Source organism: Lemur catta, chromosome 9 (assembly GCF_020740605.2).
Source record: "Lemur catta isolate mLemCat1 chromosome 9, mLemCat1.pri, whole genome shotgun sequence".
Classification (NCBI taxonomy): Eukaryota; Metazoa; Chordata; class Mammalia; order Primates; family Lemuridae; genus Lemur; species Lemur catta.
The window spans coordinates 73,577,775-73,594,633 of NC_059136.1; the positions used below are offsets into that span (position 1 = coordinate 73,577,775).

General features: G+C 37.0%; 1 protein-coding gene across 1 annotated transcript in view; it reads left to right on the forward strand.

Moving 5' to 3' along the window:
• Positions 1-16,859, forward strand: part of ZNF704 (zinc finger protein 704) — a 218,221-nt gene that overhangs the window by 41,553 nt on the left and 159,809 nt on the right. Inside the window, exon 2 of the mRNA XM_045561438.1 lies at positions 1,453-1,694. Within this exon, the coding sequence (XP_045417394.1) occupies positions 1,453-1,694 (242 nt within the window). The remainder of the gene's footprint in view (positions 1-1,452; positions 1,695-16,859) is intronic.

A 16,859-nucleotide genomic window follows, 5' to 3' on the forward strand; every position in this document is an offset into this window, starting at 1 on the left:
AAAACAGTTAATACTTAAAAGCAGACACTAGCTTTTCTTGGACTTATTTTATTTCATTAATACATTCTAAGAAATACGGTGACTTTTTAATGAGTTACAAGCAGACCAAAAGTGGTTGACCATTTTCCTGTGGAGCTGGGTATTGGTCTGACAGGAAAACCATGGGAAAACGATCTTCCCCTCTCCCTGACAGGACAGGCCGAGGAGAGAACGGAGCTTTGTTGGGCGCTGTGTGTCCTAGGAGAAATGCAGGACAGCCAAGTGGATTCCACAGCTCAAGTCATCCCTGGGCTCTGGAAATTCTCACACGTGTACAGGCCAGTGACTCCAACGCACATGTAACTAAAGTTTTCCTTCAGTCTGAGAATTTCTGGTCATTAATACCTTTCTTTACCAGTCTCTGTTAATATTAAACAAACATTTTCTCATTTTCTTCTGAAAATGTCCTCTTCTTATGGCTTTAGATTCTGTACATCTAGATCTATTTGGTCAAAGCTTTGTGCTTTTTCTCCTACCTAAAATTAAAAAGAAACAAGCATATTTTCTGTTTAAATGGGTGAGTGAAGATTTACTGACTCCACAAATGGACTCCACAAGAGGGGATGGGTTGTCTTAGGAACCTGTGATATGTCTTACAGTTGTGCATATTTTGAAATGCACCCCACTGATAGGTGAGGCTCCAAATTGCCAGATAGTCTGACTCATCTTTGCATGCTCAGAACCTTAACTGGTTTGCTCCAATCCTCATCTACAATACCAATTACCTTACAAAACCTTTCTTTAACTTCAGTCTCCTTTTCCAATTATCACAAAGCCTGAACTAACAGGATTCGATTCACTGAGATTTATTTTGATATTTGTCTTACGTCTCAATCATCATTGCATTTAGTTAAAAATGAGAAGAAAAATTAGTCTGACTTCTTTATCATATGGCTTTAGAAGGGATTTTATTAGGATCTTAACTGCTGTAGATAAAGGATAAAAAAAAATTCTTCATAAATGACAGAGTGTGGTTAAGATCAGTATTAATAGTCAAAGATAGAATTTGGTTTTATACATTAGCTCTTCTATTAAATGTGATAATCAGCTTGAAATATTTAATAATCTGTTTAACTAAGTTTTCTTAGTTGTGGAAGAGAAAACAATGATGTTTTAAATTAAAAAAAAATTTAGAGTTCTTATGCTTTATAATCTTCAGAGTTTTTGTATAGCTGAAAGGCATTTCTTGTGTCTCTGATGCTTCTTGTTTGCATTGTGACAGATGCATCAATTGTTTATTACTTTATAACATTAGTTATTTTATTTCTATGTTGCATTTTTCCCATTAAAACTATAAAATCTTCAAGATGAACACAGAGGACGGTGTCAGTAGTCTCTCTTCACAGCCATCTTCAATGGTCGTGCAAAGCTGATGTTCTGTGTGAGTAAGAATGTCTGTGTTTCATTTCGCAGGTGGGGAGCATTAAGCGGGAAATGACCTTCACATTTCAATCAGAGGACTTAAAACGTGACTCTAGTAGAAAAATGTCTCAACAACATTTGTTCTCCTTGGCCATGGAGGAAGATGTGAAAACAGCAGACACCAAAAAAGCCAACCGGGCCCTTGACCATGAAAAAGAAAACACTCGCTCCATCTGTCTCCTTGAACAGAAACGAAAAGTTGTTTCTTCCAATATTGATGTTCCTCCAGCAAGGTAAGGGAACGTTAGATCTCATATGTTTCTGCCCCAGGAAGTTGGTGGGGAGCATGCATAATCTCTGCCAGTGTATAGACTCTCTTCAGTATATAGACTTATGAAAGGTTTTCTGCCAATAATTTTTTTCTGTTGCTTGTGTGAAAGAGAGCAGGTGGCCCTACTCTTCAGAACTGACTTTGAGGCTGCCGTAGTTGGAGCTATTGCAGCTCTAGAAAAGAATGTTTTATTAGATTTTGGTAAATGAATAATAAAGAGCAAAAGAATAAATGCAAAAAAAATAGAATGAAACATGGAATGTAGGACTGAGCATAGCCGCTTAAAAGCAAGTATACTCAGGTCTTTTGGTCAGAGGTTGGCAAACTTTGGCTGCAGGCCACGTTTGGTTCCTGGCCTGTTTTTTGTGTGGCCTGTGAGATAAGAATGGTTTTACATTTTTAAAGGGTTAAAAGAAACGAAGAATAGATAACACAGACCACTGGTGTCCTACAAAGCCTATAATATGTAAAAAAGTTTGATGATCCCTGGCTTATATCAGGATATCCTTTTAAGACAGATCTACCTTAAAACTTGGCCAAGAGAGTTTATCTGAAATATCAAAAGACCTTTATCATATTTTAATTTCATTTAACTCATATCCAGTAGCACTGAACCAAAGGACAACATCATGGCAGAATGACAATGGAACAGTAGTGGAATAAACACGTTAGACCTGTCACTTACTTTTTTGCTTAACGTCTCACCCAGAAAGTAAGCTTTACCTTGGCAGGGATTTTAGTCCATTCCGTACATGCTGTGTACCTAGTCCTTTTCTTAATTATGTTCTTGGGACTCAATAAATATTTGTCAGATGAAGGAAAGAAAGGAGATGCTTTAGCATGAAAGATTGCTTGTTTTTAATATGTGTTGCCAAAAATCATTTATAATGAAACTTTATAAGCAATTGTTTGAGAATTCCTGCATGTGCTGAAGTGGTTTCTGACATCTAACAAGGAAAACAGTATTTTTGGAAAAGGAATAAATGTGCCTTTTCCACCTGTTCACTTTTTGTAATTAGAGTTTTATTTCTTTCTGTATTAAATCAAAAGTATCTTCTCTAGAAAATTAGGTATTATTCTATTCTGCTATCAAATTTGTCAGACCTTCTAAAATTATAGGCCTCTTTGTTTTCCTTAACCTTTAATTGGAAATTTTTATATATTTATTTACTTCTATTTACTCGGAATTATTTGCTTTTCTATTTTTTTCATATTAAGTACAGGTTAAATTGTTTAGGAGTAATTCCTTCTATGGTGGCTTCATTGTGAAATGTTTTCTAACACCCTGAACCTGATAGGCACCTCAGTTTATATGTGCTATTTGGTTGACTCATAGGAAAAATGGCATATTAACAATTTGAAACATGAAGAGCTATGCTTTTTTCTTCCTAAGCCTGTAGGGCAAAAATTAGACTTCCAGTGTCAGGTTAGTGCCAACTTACAATTCTATAGGACTTACTCCACGTAAAATTCTCATTAGACCATTGTGTATGTTAAAAAACCTGGAATCAGTCATTTCAAATTGCTTAGATTGTTTTAGGTATACCTTTATTCTTTAATTTCATCCCACTTGCAATATTTCTGGGGGAAATAATGAAAAGAGGAGGAAGAAAAATGTTTTCTGCTTTCTCTGACTCTGGTATGTGCAATATTTCCCACCTTTGGAAATTCACTGAATGTACTTAAAAGTGTATGAGTCAAGCCAGTGATATTGTGAGGTTCTTAAACAGTGTGGAGAAATTAAGTTTTAAAGTTTAAAGTTTTAATGTACAGCAAAATTCCCGAATGACAAGGTATAATTTAGATGTATTAATTTATTATGGGAAATACTGCTTAAAGCTTTAGTGGTTGGGGTGTCCACTAATGCACTTGTTTTCATTGCTGTCGTAGGAATTTAATCATCATAAATACAGTATGCCAATAGTTGATGAAATAAGTAGCTTTTTTTAAAAAAATAATGAAGAAATCAGACATTGTGGAGTATTATGATCAACTGTCAAACTTTCTGTTCTATTTCTGTTTACTATTACTAAGTTATTTAATAAATGTCAACTTTCTATTATCTAAATAGATCAATATTCTGTTTTAAAGAAACTCCTTTACCTGATATGGTAGGGAGATAAAGGATTTTCCTTTTGTTTATTAAGGAGAAATATAATTATATCTATTTGCAGTGTATAAATAATGAGGTTTGAGTCAATCTACAGTATGATGAAACTTATTGGTATAAGGAAGTCTATATATAGTCATCTCTCCATATCTGTGCGTTCTGCTCTCATGGATTCAAACAACCACAGCTGAAAATACTTGGAAAAAAAATTGTACTGAATATGTAGCGAATTTTCTTGTCTTGTGATTATTCCCTAAACAATATAGTAGAGCAACTATTTATATAGCATTTACATTATATTGGGTAACCAACCTAGAGCTGATTTAAAGTATACCAGAGGGTTGGGTGTGGTGGCTCAAGACTGTAATCCTGGCACTTTGGAAGACTGAGTTGGGAGGGTTGCTAGAGGCCAGGAGTTCAAGACCAACATGAACAAGAGCGAGACTCCGTCTCTACCAAAAAAAAAAAAAATCAAAAAAAATAAAGTATACTGAAGGATGTGTAGGTTATATGCAGTACTATGCTACTTTACATAAGGGACTTGAGCATCTGTGGATTTGGGTATCCATGGGGAGTCCTGGAACCAATCCCCCACGGATACCAAAGGACAACTATATCCATATATTATAAAATATACATATTAAATTTGTGTATATATGTAAAACCTGTATACGTATATCTATTCATATGGTTATTGCAACTTATTCTCCTATATCCAGACATTATGTTTTGGCTAATTCCTAGGGAGGCAGGATGACTATTTAGGCCAGTTGAGTGCAGAGTTCTTCGACAGTTTAAAATCAGTTCTCTGTAATGTTTCTCACTTTATCTTCTGTTTATTCCCACTATAGCTAAGGTTTTTGTTGAACTTTACTTTTTTGTGGTTTGTAAAATGAAACTTGAAATTTATTTTCTATGGTTTGTGTAATGAAAACAACAGGTGTATTTTATTAAAATATTTGCTTTCATGTCCCTAGAGAGGTCTGGGAACCTCTCCCCACCTTAATCTCCATACCTCACTGTGGTATAGAGATTAACTATGTCTTGCCTCCATTGAACAGAAGTTTATCGAGTACCTGCTGTGAATTCAGTACTCAGTAAAAAAAGAAAAAAAAAAAAAAAAAGAATGAGACAGAGTACCATCCCTCCAGGAGCTTATAGTGGAGTGAGGAAGACAGATACATAAGGAGCTAATTTCAAATAACAGTTCCTAATTTCCTCCCTTCTCATTAGGACTGGATGAATTTGTAATTTGTAAGGAGAATCTTTTAGTATTAGGAAAGTTATTAATTTGACACATCTATTTAAAAGCCTAATTTTCTCTTACTAGTATCTTTTTCAAGATAGAGATGAATGGAACAGACAAGTGGGAACTCTGAGATCTATACAGAATCCCTGATTATTTACCTGTTTTCTGAGAACCCATTTAAAAGTTACTAGTTTTGGAAAAATATAAATTTAAGTCTTTAATCCAGATGTCTGATTAGGCTGGGTCAGCTGAGAAGCAAATGCCAAGATGCATGTGTTTCTTAGGAGAAACACATGTGAGAGAAACGGGGCGGGAGAAGCCAGAGCAGGAGGGAGATGCAAGTCAGACTAGGGTGCTAGATGGAGCCTCTGGAGGGGGACAGGGAGGGGAAGTTGGGCGGGAGTGTCCTAGATGACCTTGCAAGGCCATCAGGAGTGCTGCCTTTGTTTGTATCCCTGCTGTGCTCTGTCATTGGCTAGGAGCAGCGTGTGGGAATTGTGGCCCTGGCACAAATGCAGCAGTTTCAGAGCCCAGCAGCTGGGCCCTTGGTCAGCCAGCTACCCATTGTTGGGGGTCTGTGAGGCACATTGTCATGGCTGCCTTCCTCCCACCCCCCAGTATTGTTCTTTATGTTAAAAGTGCCATATGCTGTGCAGGCTTGAGGCAGGGGCCAGTTTTTCTGCCCTTTGGCAGCTCTGGGCTATCAGTGTAGACCACCTGGAATCTTCATTTTCTAAGAGAGCTGCAAGCTTCCTGTGAAAAATGGCAACGGATTGTTGGTTCCAGGATCCCAAGATTAATTTTTTTTTGTCATGAGAGGAAAGAACACAACTCTCTCTCTCCTGAGTTGCCTAGGGTTGCTAGGGACAAATCTTAATGTCAGAGAGTCCACTTACCCAGCGAACATTGCCTGATTGATTTCAAGAAGAAACACTGTTTTCTTTTTTGAGGGTAATCGGGGGTGAGTACATTATAGAGTTGAGGTACTCAAAATATTTCTCAAATTATTCAACATTCTTCAGTAGGGAAAACTAAACACAAAGAAAGAGCAAGAGCATGTGAGAGAGCACATGAGCGAATACTGTTTGTCTTTGGAACTAAAGATCTATCATTAGCAGAACGGAAACATTTTCCAAACTTTTAGGATCATTGGGAAGCAGTAATTTGGGTGGAGGGTAACAAGTATTAATACTAGAAGTGTCAATGCTAACAGTAAAGACAATAGTCACTCAAAAGACTGATCTCTCTCTCTCTCTCTCTCTGAATATTTCATCACATTCGTTTAGTAATTCCTGCTTATAAAAGGTAAAACACAGCCCCCTCCAAAAGAGATTGTAAATTAAGAGTGAATAGTTACTAATTATAAATACGTAGTTCTAAGTACTTTTGAAGTATCTCTAGGGGAGAAAAATACTAGCTTCATTGATCCCTATGGAGAGTTGAGGAAAATGGGCTTTAAGGGTATAGGACAGGAATACAAAGAGAGCATGTTTTCAAGGTTCATCCCTGTTGTCACATGTATCAGTACTTCCTTTGCCAAATAGCATTTTGTTCCATAGATAGACCACATTTTATTTCTCCATTCATCAGTTGGTGGACATTTCAGGTTGGAAAGAAAGGCAGGACCAGATCATGTTGAGCTATATATTGATTGTGTTAAAGATTTTTAAATTATATTTTTAAGTCAACAAGAAGGATTTTTATGGAGGAGAATGAGATGATTTTCTTGGTATTGATGAAAGATCACTTTGGCTGTTACATATGTGTAGAATGGTTGGAGGAGGACAAGAATGGACACAGGGAGAACAGTCAGGAAGCCACTGTAGTAGGGCAGACAAGATAGCGTGGTAGTTTGGACTAGAGTGACAGTTGAGAGGAAGTGAAGTGGACAAATTCAAGATGTATTTTTGAAATAGAAGTGACCCACCTTGGTTGTAAGCAACAGAAAATGGCTCTGGCTGATTTAACAAAGAGTGGAATTTTTTGGAAGACTCTCAGGTAGCTCACAGAGTTGCTGGAAAGGCTGGAGAAACAGGTCAGAAAAAGGACAGGAGGCTGGGCAGCTAGAGGCATAGTATGTTCCTTCGCTCTGCAGAACCAGGGCCTGCAACTGGGCTTTTTGGCTTCAAAAGTGAGACATATATGTGCTAGGAGATTCCCCAGACACAGGAAGCAAATACAGCCATGAAGCATCTGAAAAATTGACAAATGTCTTGTTATTGTTAGGTATCTTAATTCCCATTTTACAAATGTGTAAACAGACTCAGAAACGTTGTGTGACTCACCCAGGAACACACATTCAACAAATGACAGACCTGAGACTAGGGTAGGTTTCTGACCTCATGTGAATTTTTGTTCCTTATCTTCACCATTAGTGTTTTTTTGAGAACATTAACTTATTGTCATTTACAATTGTGATGCCTTAAAATACCTTGATAATTCTAATATCACTGGCTATCCAGCCTCTAAAAAATTCAACAGTTAGGCAAGCCTTATTAGATAACCTAGATTATCAGAGCATGGCATTTGTTATTCTGTTTTTGCCAGACATTGTGATTTTGAAGATACTGATGCTTAAATTGGTTGGATTTCACCCAAACAGCAATTACAATTTGATTATGCAAAGAAGTAACTGTCTTCTAATTATAACTCTAAAGCTAAAGAAATCTATTAGCAAACCAGTTATAACAAGGAAAAAGGAAAAATTTGGACAAAAATATTCCTAGACCTAACAGCAGTTTATTAGAATACTACAGATTGTTAGTTTGTGGTTAGAAGAAAAAAAACCATATGGTACTGTTTGTTTTGCAGGGTTTTAAAATATAATGATGTCATATTTATCACTTGCTGGATAGAATGAAATCATCTTCTAATAGCATGCCAGTCTGGGAATTGTATAGTTTAAAAGAACCTCAAAAACTCATTGACCTTTGAGTTCAGAGTTAGGAAATGACCTGAGCTATAAGCAATATCCTATGTGTATGATGGAAAACTATGAACTAATTTGACTACCGTTTTCAGTTATGTTGTCTACATTTTCCCCTGTCTTTTATATACTTTATACCATTTGTAGGAAAGTCTGTTTTGTCAAATGTGTAATTAAGTGAGATAAGGCAAAATTGGTATCTTTTATTTCTAAATCTCTAGAATAGCAATTCCTGGAACAACTGTTAAGGTTTAAATGCATTAAAAATTTTTGAGTTCACAAACTCTGTAATATTTCTTTTTAAAAAATAGAACACTGAAATTTTAGAACATTTCTGTTTAAAAAATATATTGGATGGGGACTATAAATGTACCCAGCCATGTTGGAGAAATAATAATACTATATAATTTGTGGGCTCCCCTTGAAAACTGAAGCAATCTTCATAAAGTAGTGGTCAAGAGCATCTTTTCCAAGAAAGCTTTACCCACTTCCATCCCTTCCCATCATTTCAGTAATTCAGGTCAGCGAGTAACTGTTGTTCCTGGTTTCTGGCTACAGTCTGTCTTTTTCCTATACATTAGCCAAAATTATCTTTCTAAAACTCAAGTATAGTCATGTGGATAGAGGGATGGAGACAGGAAAATGGTAGGAACTAATAAAATTGACATTAGGACTTAAGGACACACATTGTGCCGTCAGTACACAATCAAGTCCCATCCTGCTGGGGGAAGTCAACAAGTAAATCAAGATTAGGTAGAGACAAAATTATTCTTTACAATGTCTTCAACTACCTATGAGACCAGAACCCACCATGAAGGACTTGAGATCTGAAACTGATACCTTCATAATATCCTAAAATAAAAAAATAAAATAAATATCAGTGACTGGAAAAAAAAAAAAAAGAAGAGGAGACAGTTCTGTCTCCCTTCTTACTCTGGGGCAAAATTTCATTAAATGGAATGGTGGTGGGTTTGTTTGTTGTTTTAAAAATAGCCCTCTCTTCCTGCCAGGTACCTACAGATGGGTTTATGTAATTTAAACGTACATATGCTGCCACTCGACTCTCCTAATATTCCATAAGAATGTGAAGGAGGTTAATAAGCTAAGACAGAACCTTTCTAAAGCAGCAGTTCTCTTTCACTAAGACTAATAATGCTGATTGATGTTATCTTAATTTTCTTAATTATGACTTAGAAAAGCTTGTGTTTTATGACACAAATGTGGCTCATGTAGTATGTGTGTGCATATGTGTGTTTGAAAGAGAATTTTACACTTTGCTTTTTTGCTGGCATTGGGTTAAAAGAGAACTTTACACTCTTCTTTATTTGGGTTGATTTTATGACATTTAAAATTCATCAGTTTCCAATAATTGTGTACTACAGCCCTTTATTATACCCACACAATTGATGCCTGATTAGAATGTGTCACCTGTTTAGAATTGCATTGTGAATTTGGAATTTTGGTCATTAACATGAATTTTTAAAATAATTAATAATTTATGTCACTGTGCTATTGAAGGATATGCTCTCCGGATCAACTAGGTAGTTTTGAAATAAAATACTGAAATTGTGAAGTTCAGGCAATTTGCAAGCATCACTTCTGAAGAGTTTTTGGATAATTAGTAGATGTCCTGTAAATCATTGCAGGCAGCAAAATGGAGAAAATTTAACAACTGAAACTTCAGGTGTGCCAGTAGCACTGTTGTGCTAGGGGGACCATTGGCTTTATTGCACAGGTTGGATATATGGAAATGTTCCAAAATGCTTAGGAGTGACGTTATTCCACTTTTGTGGTACCCATGCCATAGGTTGCTTCTACAAAATTGGTTTACATTTAGGTGGGTATTTTTGGTTTTTGGTTTTTTTTTTTGAAACAGGAGCTTGCTCTTGTGCCCAGGTGTCACAGAGTGCAGTGGCATCATCTTAGCTCACTGCAACCTCAAACTCATGGGCTCAAGAGATCCTCCTGCCTCAGCCTCCCAAGTAGCTGGGACTACAGGCATGCGCCAGTCATGCGCTGCTAATTTTTTTTTTTTAATTTTTTATAGAGATGGGGCTTTCACTGTTGCCCAGGCTGTTCTTGAACTCCTGGGCTCAAGTGAACCTCCCACCTCAGGCTCCCAAAGTGCTAGGATTACAGGCATGAGCCACTGTCCCCAGCCCTACATTTAGATTTAATGCAACATCTTTTTTTTTTTCTCCCTACACCTGTTCAAAATGTAAACAATCAGGTAGTAGAAATAATTGGATTCTCACTACTTCCTACTCCTCATCTTCCTTTGCCAATGTGGGTGGCACTCTGCTTTTATTATAGGAAGGCAAATAATAATTAAACAAGATGTTGGTCGTTTATTTATTTAAAAAGAATTTCATTTCAGCATTGCTGTCCAGTAGAAACTTAATGTGAGCAACATCTGTAATTTAAATGTCCTGACTTCACCTCTACACAATCTGTGCATGTAACAAAATTCCCTTATACCCCACAAATTTATACAAATAAACAATTAAAATAAGCATTTTAATAGCTACATTAAAAAAAGAAAAAGAAACAGTTGAAAATAATCTTAATACAACATGTTATTTAACCCAGTATATCCTAAATATTATTTAAACATGTAATCAATATAAAAAGTCAATAATGAGATATTTTACATTCTTTTTTGCATCCTAAGTCTTCAAAATGTGGTATATATTTCCTCTTACAGCATATCTCAATTTGGACCAGGCACATTTCTTTTTTTTTTTACTTATTTCAGAGTATTACGGGGGTATAGATGTTTTGGCTACATGAATTGCTTTTGTACAGTTTAAGTCAAGTTAGAAGTGTGCCCATCACCCAGATAGTGTACATTGTACCTGTTAGGTGTGACTTCACCCATCCCCTCCCCTCTCTTCCCACCTGTTTGATTGCCATTGAGTTTTACTTCCGTATGTGCACATGAGTGCTGATCGATTAGTTCCAATTTAATAGTGAGTAAGTGTGCTGTTTGTTTTTCCATTCTTGGGATACTTTACTTAGGAGAAGGGTCTCCACTTTCATCCAGGTTGTTGCAGAAGGTATTAATTCATCATTCTTTTAATGGCTGAGTAGTACTCCATGGTATATATATATATATACACCACATTTTATTAATCCACTCATGAATTTATGGACACTTGGGTTGACTCCACATCTTTGTGTTTGTGAATTGTGCTGCAATAAACATTCGAGTGCAAGTGTCTATTTGATAAAATGTCTTTTTTCCCTTTGGGTAAATACCCAGTAGTGGGATTGCTGAATCAAATGGTAGGTCTACTTTAGTTCTTTGAGGAATCTCCATACTGTTTTCCATAGAGGTTGTACTAGTTTGCTGGACTAGGTACATTTCAAGTGATCTGTAGCCACATGTGGCTCGTGACAACTGTATTGCGCAGTGCAGCTTGCCTCAGTTAATTTTACATTTCAGTCCAACTTATCCCTAAGCCAGTGGTCTCTCAGTCTCTCTCTCTCTCTCTCTCTCTCTCTCTCTCTCTCTCTCTCCCCCCCCCTTCCTCCTTCCCTCCCCCTCCTCTTTTTCCTCCTCCTTCTCCTTCTCCCCCCATGAAGAAAATGCCTCACTCACACTGTGAGGGGTGAACAGTAGCTTTCTATAGGTGTGTTTCTTAAGGGGTTGCAGGGGGAGGAAAGAGCATCCCCAGGAAGGAGGGAGATATTTCTATGGACTGTGGGCCAGGGAATATTTAGTTGGAATAGTTGGAACTAAACAGATTGAGTTGGAAATCTGCAGCATGATTCCTGTATGTCCCCTAAAGGGGGAATGACTCCCAGCTGTGCATAACTGATGTTTTATACAATTATAATTGTTATGAAGGTGTTTAAATTCCATATAAATCAAAGGAAGGTTAAATGGGTATCATCACAGTTCTGGTTCTTTAAAAACATAAAAGGTGCTTCATTTTCAGAGTTTGAGAGAGCCTCTTTAGTTATTACCAAGTACTCTGACATTCCCTACTGTTGCTGCTATTACAGTGGTTAAAACATGCCAAGTAAGCATACTGTAGGGTCAGACCAGGGTTACCACACTGAACGCATTTGCTTCTCCTTTTTTTTTTATATTGGAAGAAAATAATATGTACTACTTGTGAACTAGGAAATGCAACATATATATCAAATATTTTTTTAAAATTCCTAAATACAAAGGATTTATTTTGTTACTGGCTTAGACTGTTACTGATACATCTCTTAATATTCACTTATATTTTTACCTCCTGTAAATAGAGTTCTAGGTGGAGGAATGATAAGGGATAAGGCTGGAGAGTTTGGCTTAAGTTGGAATACTTTTAGAATTTGATTTTATCTGTTAGGTCACGGAGCGGCCTTCAGGTATTACCATTAGATTGGCATTTCAGAAAAGGCATTTGGTACCCTTTGAAGAGATAGGGAGGAATTGCATGCAAGTTTTGACAATGAAAGCAGAAAGATTAGGAAGTAGATGTAGACATCGGAGAGAGGTAACTGTGAAATCTTTAATCAGGACAAAAGCATCAGGGAAGAGGGCTCTGTTCAGGAGAGTGGCAGGTACAGACTTCACAGAACTTGGTGGGAGTGAAATGGGGGGAGAGCTTAGTAAGAATGAAAGCGGTGCTCAGGATGGCTCCAGAAATTCTGGCTTGGGCATCTGGATGGAGAAAATGGTTGTTGATTCTAATCAAAAGAAGTAATTAAAAAACAAGTAGATCTGGGTGGAGGGAAATCAGAGGTTCAGTTTTAGTTATCTTGAATTTAAGGCACCTTTAACAGTAAAGCTATAACAAAAGCCTGCATCCTTTGAGCAAAAATCAAATGTACGATAAATGTATTTATAAAGAACGGTATGTAGATCAACGTAAATAGTCAATTCATAGTCGTACTGTAAATAAATGCACTAGAAGTGCTTGCTATTTTAAGGTATTTTGTTTTAAAGTAAGTAACCACTTCTCTGCATCTTGATTTTCATATGCTGGCTTTTTCTTTTCTTTCCTTTTCCTTTTCCTCTCCTCTCCTCTCCTTTTCTTTTCTTTGTAGTTTGAAGGAAAATAAGTAATTAAAATTTTTTTTGTTTGTATAAATTTAAGGGATACAAGAGCAGTTGTATTACATGGATATGTTATGTAGTGGTGAAGTCTGGGCTTTTAGTGTAACCATCAACCAGATAATGTACATTGTACTCATTAAATAATTTCTCATCCCTCATCCCCCTGCCACCCTCCCACCCTTCTCAGTCTCCAATATCTATTATTCCACTAAAATATCAAAAAAAAAGAATTGAGAAAATAAACCAATGAAATCAGTTAATAGTATTAATTTAAATCTATTATGCAATATTAAAATGGAAATAAGATGGCATTTATTTATTTTCATTAAATCAACTTCAATTTGATATTTTAGTCCTCACATGGACAGGGGGGTTAAAAATGTGATTTTTGACATTTTTGGAACTCATCTTCCCCCGTTAATATATAAAAAAAACCCTGGGGTCTTTGCTCCAAAACATAAAGGAAGTACCTTTAGGTATTAAGTCAACAATCATTATTAATTTTCCAACCTAGTTCCCATTGTGATGCTGGTAACACAGTCACATGTTCTCACTAATAAGTTGGAGCTAAACGATGGGCACACACAGGTACAAGGAGATGTAAAGGACATTGGAAACTAAGGCGGGGGGTAGAAGGATAAAATCTTACCTATCGGATACAGTGAACACTATTCCAATTGATGAACACACCGGAAGCCCTAACTTAAGCATTAAACAAGGTATCCATGTAACAAAAACATTTGCACCCCCTTAATATTTTGAAATTAAAAAAAAATTCAGATGGGATGTAGGATGGTGGACTAGGAAGGAGAACATTCCACTTGGGTACTGCCAGGCTTCGCCAAGATTTCTGTGCCATAGGACTGGCATATACTGGCTTTTCTTGAGGTGAGCTTTACTTGTACAGCTTAATTCCTACATGATGAAAGGAGTTTGATTGCTCTCTCTCACTCAGGATTTGTTTTAAATGGATTTGGCAAACATTCACATCTTCAATGAAGCTCGCGAGCTCAGCTTTCTTAAATCAACCCCCAAAATAGTATTCATCCTGTAATAGATTTGCCTAGTTTTGTTGCCCCTTTCTAAGAATAACATCTTATAAGGTCATCTGCTATTTTCTACATCCACTTTGCTATCACATATTTTTTTTTAAAGTGAAGTGTGGCTTTTATCTGCAGAATGTGATATTTCATCAAATCACCGTAGAAACATATGTTTTAGGTCCTCGAGATTGATTATACCAAACTAACTCTAATCTTTAATGTTACTTAGATGTGATCAGACTTTACCGAATTCTTCAAAGGCTACTGAATAAAACACAAAACTGAATCTAAAATACTGGTAATTGTGAACTGTTTTTGGAGAAACTGTTCTTTCTAACCACAGTTGATAAGTACATTAACTGTGTGGTTTTCAAAAATCACCTCAGTTCTTTGCACAGGCAGTGTAATTCTGCAGATACTAAGCAGGTAGTGTTATTAATCATACCAAACTATTGTGTTGAAAGTGCCAGACAGCTGCACCATGTTTTTCAAGGAGGGGCCACAGGGGCATAGCGTTTAGCCTCTATTGTGCCTCTGAACCAGAATAGAAAGCATCACCCCCCGTTAAAGCTGTACTTAAGAATTGTGTTCTCCCACATGTTTATTTTTCAGTACTAAATTTCCCTTTTGACTCATTCCTAAAAAACAGTGCAGTCATATTTTCCACATATTCACAGACAGTGATAGGACTTGAAAATTGACATTTGGAATTGAAGGGAAACATTGCCACAAACCTGAAAAGAGATGCATTTTGTGATTTGCCATCAGTGTGTTAAGTCTCAGATCCATCTTCACGTTCAGTTAATAACTGTCCCTTTCTTTGGAGGCAATTTAAACAAAATAGAGCAAAATCTACAACTTAAAAAAAAAACTTTCTATCTCCAGTTGCAGATTATTTTGGGAGGAATATAATTTCAAAGAATAAAAGAGTTCTTGAAGAGCACTTTTATACACTGGAGGTAAAATAGCTTAGAAAATTGAACTGGTAGTTAGGAGGGAGGAATTTGGGGTTCTGCTCATTCTTAAGACAGGGGTTCCCAACCTATTGCAAATTGTATAATTATTTCATTATATATTACAATGTAATAATGATATAAATAAAGTGCACAATAAATGTGATGTGCTTGAATCATCCTGAAACCATCCCCCCTCCAGTGTTCTGTGGAAAAATTGTCTTCCAGGAAAATGGTCCCTGGTGCCAAAAAAGTTGGGGACTGCTATCTTAAGGAAATCCTTTGACCTCTCCCATGTGTGCACAGGGCCAGGCACCTCGTGTACCTCTGCCCCATGGGCACCATGCTGTCTGGCTGTGCCTCTGCGCCTCTACAGCTAGCTATGGAGTTTCCTTTCTCCCAACACTGTTTCTCTAAAGCTAGTGGAACAACCTGTTCTTCCTTAGATAAAATCAGGCTGGATAGAGAAAACCAACAAGGTTTAGGACTTCATTGCCTCCTTCAAACTTAGAAAGACCCTTAACAATCTGCTAAGGTCAAAAAGAAGTAAAAGCCAATTTTGTGATTTTTCAACTATCTAACTTATGTTTATAAAGTTAGTTTGATTATTGCATCACTCACCTAATAAAATGACAGTATTTTTTGTAAATATTGGAATAGATATAAAAAGATAGGTCATTTCCTCTCATCGATGGATCAGACAATGGTGTACCATATATACATTTATATTTTTCATGCTTCAGCTATTTTTTTCTGTACAAACAAAGTACATTAAGCAGAACTGATACATTCATAAGCTAAGTTAGTGCATGTATTGCCCACATTTCCCTCTTTAAATGTTGATTTGTTTTCTGTTGGTAACTTTTTGTTTTGGTCAGTTAGAAATGTTCAGTGATGCCCATGTGGAAATAATAGTTGTGCTGTGCTGTCTCAAGGCTTCTCCTATATAGAATTGTCAGCTTTCTTTCTCATTATTTAAAAAACATACTGGATAGGTGTTCTAAAGAATCTGATGAATTGTATTCTTAGCTGTTGCAGTTGGCTGTGAGGCCTCCTGCCTCATTCATCACATGATGGCAAATTCCACTTAGCAGGGACCAGCAGCAGCCACTGGACCCGCTTGAACATGGCACCCCGAGACGGTGTTATCGCCTACCTTCTAGACAAGCAAGGGACCAGCCAGTAAGGAAAGGTTTCCACAGCTTTTCATTGATGTACCTGATGTTTCAGGGCTCAGCATTGTATATACTGAGTCACTCCTTCTGTTGCCATCCTTGTAAAAAGAGGAAGATGTTATTATATTAGAATTATGGTGCTTGCATTTCCTGTGGGACCATGGCCAGCTGAGTGGACTGAGTCTAATGTTGGCTTCCTTTGATCTCAATAGTGAAACGAGACCAGTATGTGAGTCTCCTCCAGCATGCATAGCAAAACCATAGTTTCTGCTTGAGTCCAGCATTGCATGAGAAAACTGTGTGCAAACATGAGAAGCTGTTTCTTTGTCTATAGATGGTATTAGCCTGAGGACAGTATGGCCCTGAATAGCAGCTGTTGCATCTAGAAGTGACCAAGTGGTAATGGCCCTTGTCCATGAAGGACAGTGCCTTGTTTGGTGTCAGCCTTATGCTCTGTCAGTCCCAGTTAGAATCAGGCAGGGTTCCCTGTATTTGCAAGGCTGTGTCGGTGGCATGGGACGGCTCCCTATCTTGGTTATGAGGGTTTCTCTCCAACCTTATTGAAACTCTATTTGGTCTTATTTAGCTTCAGAGGAGCCACCCTTAATGGAAAAAAGA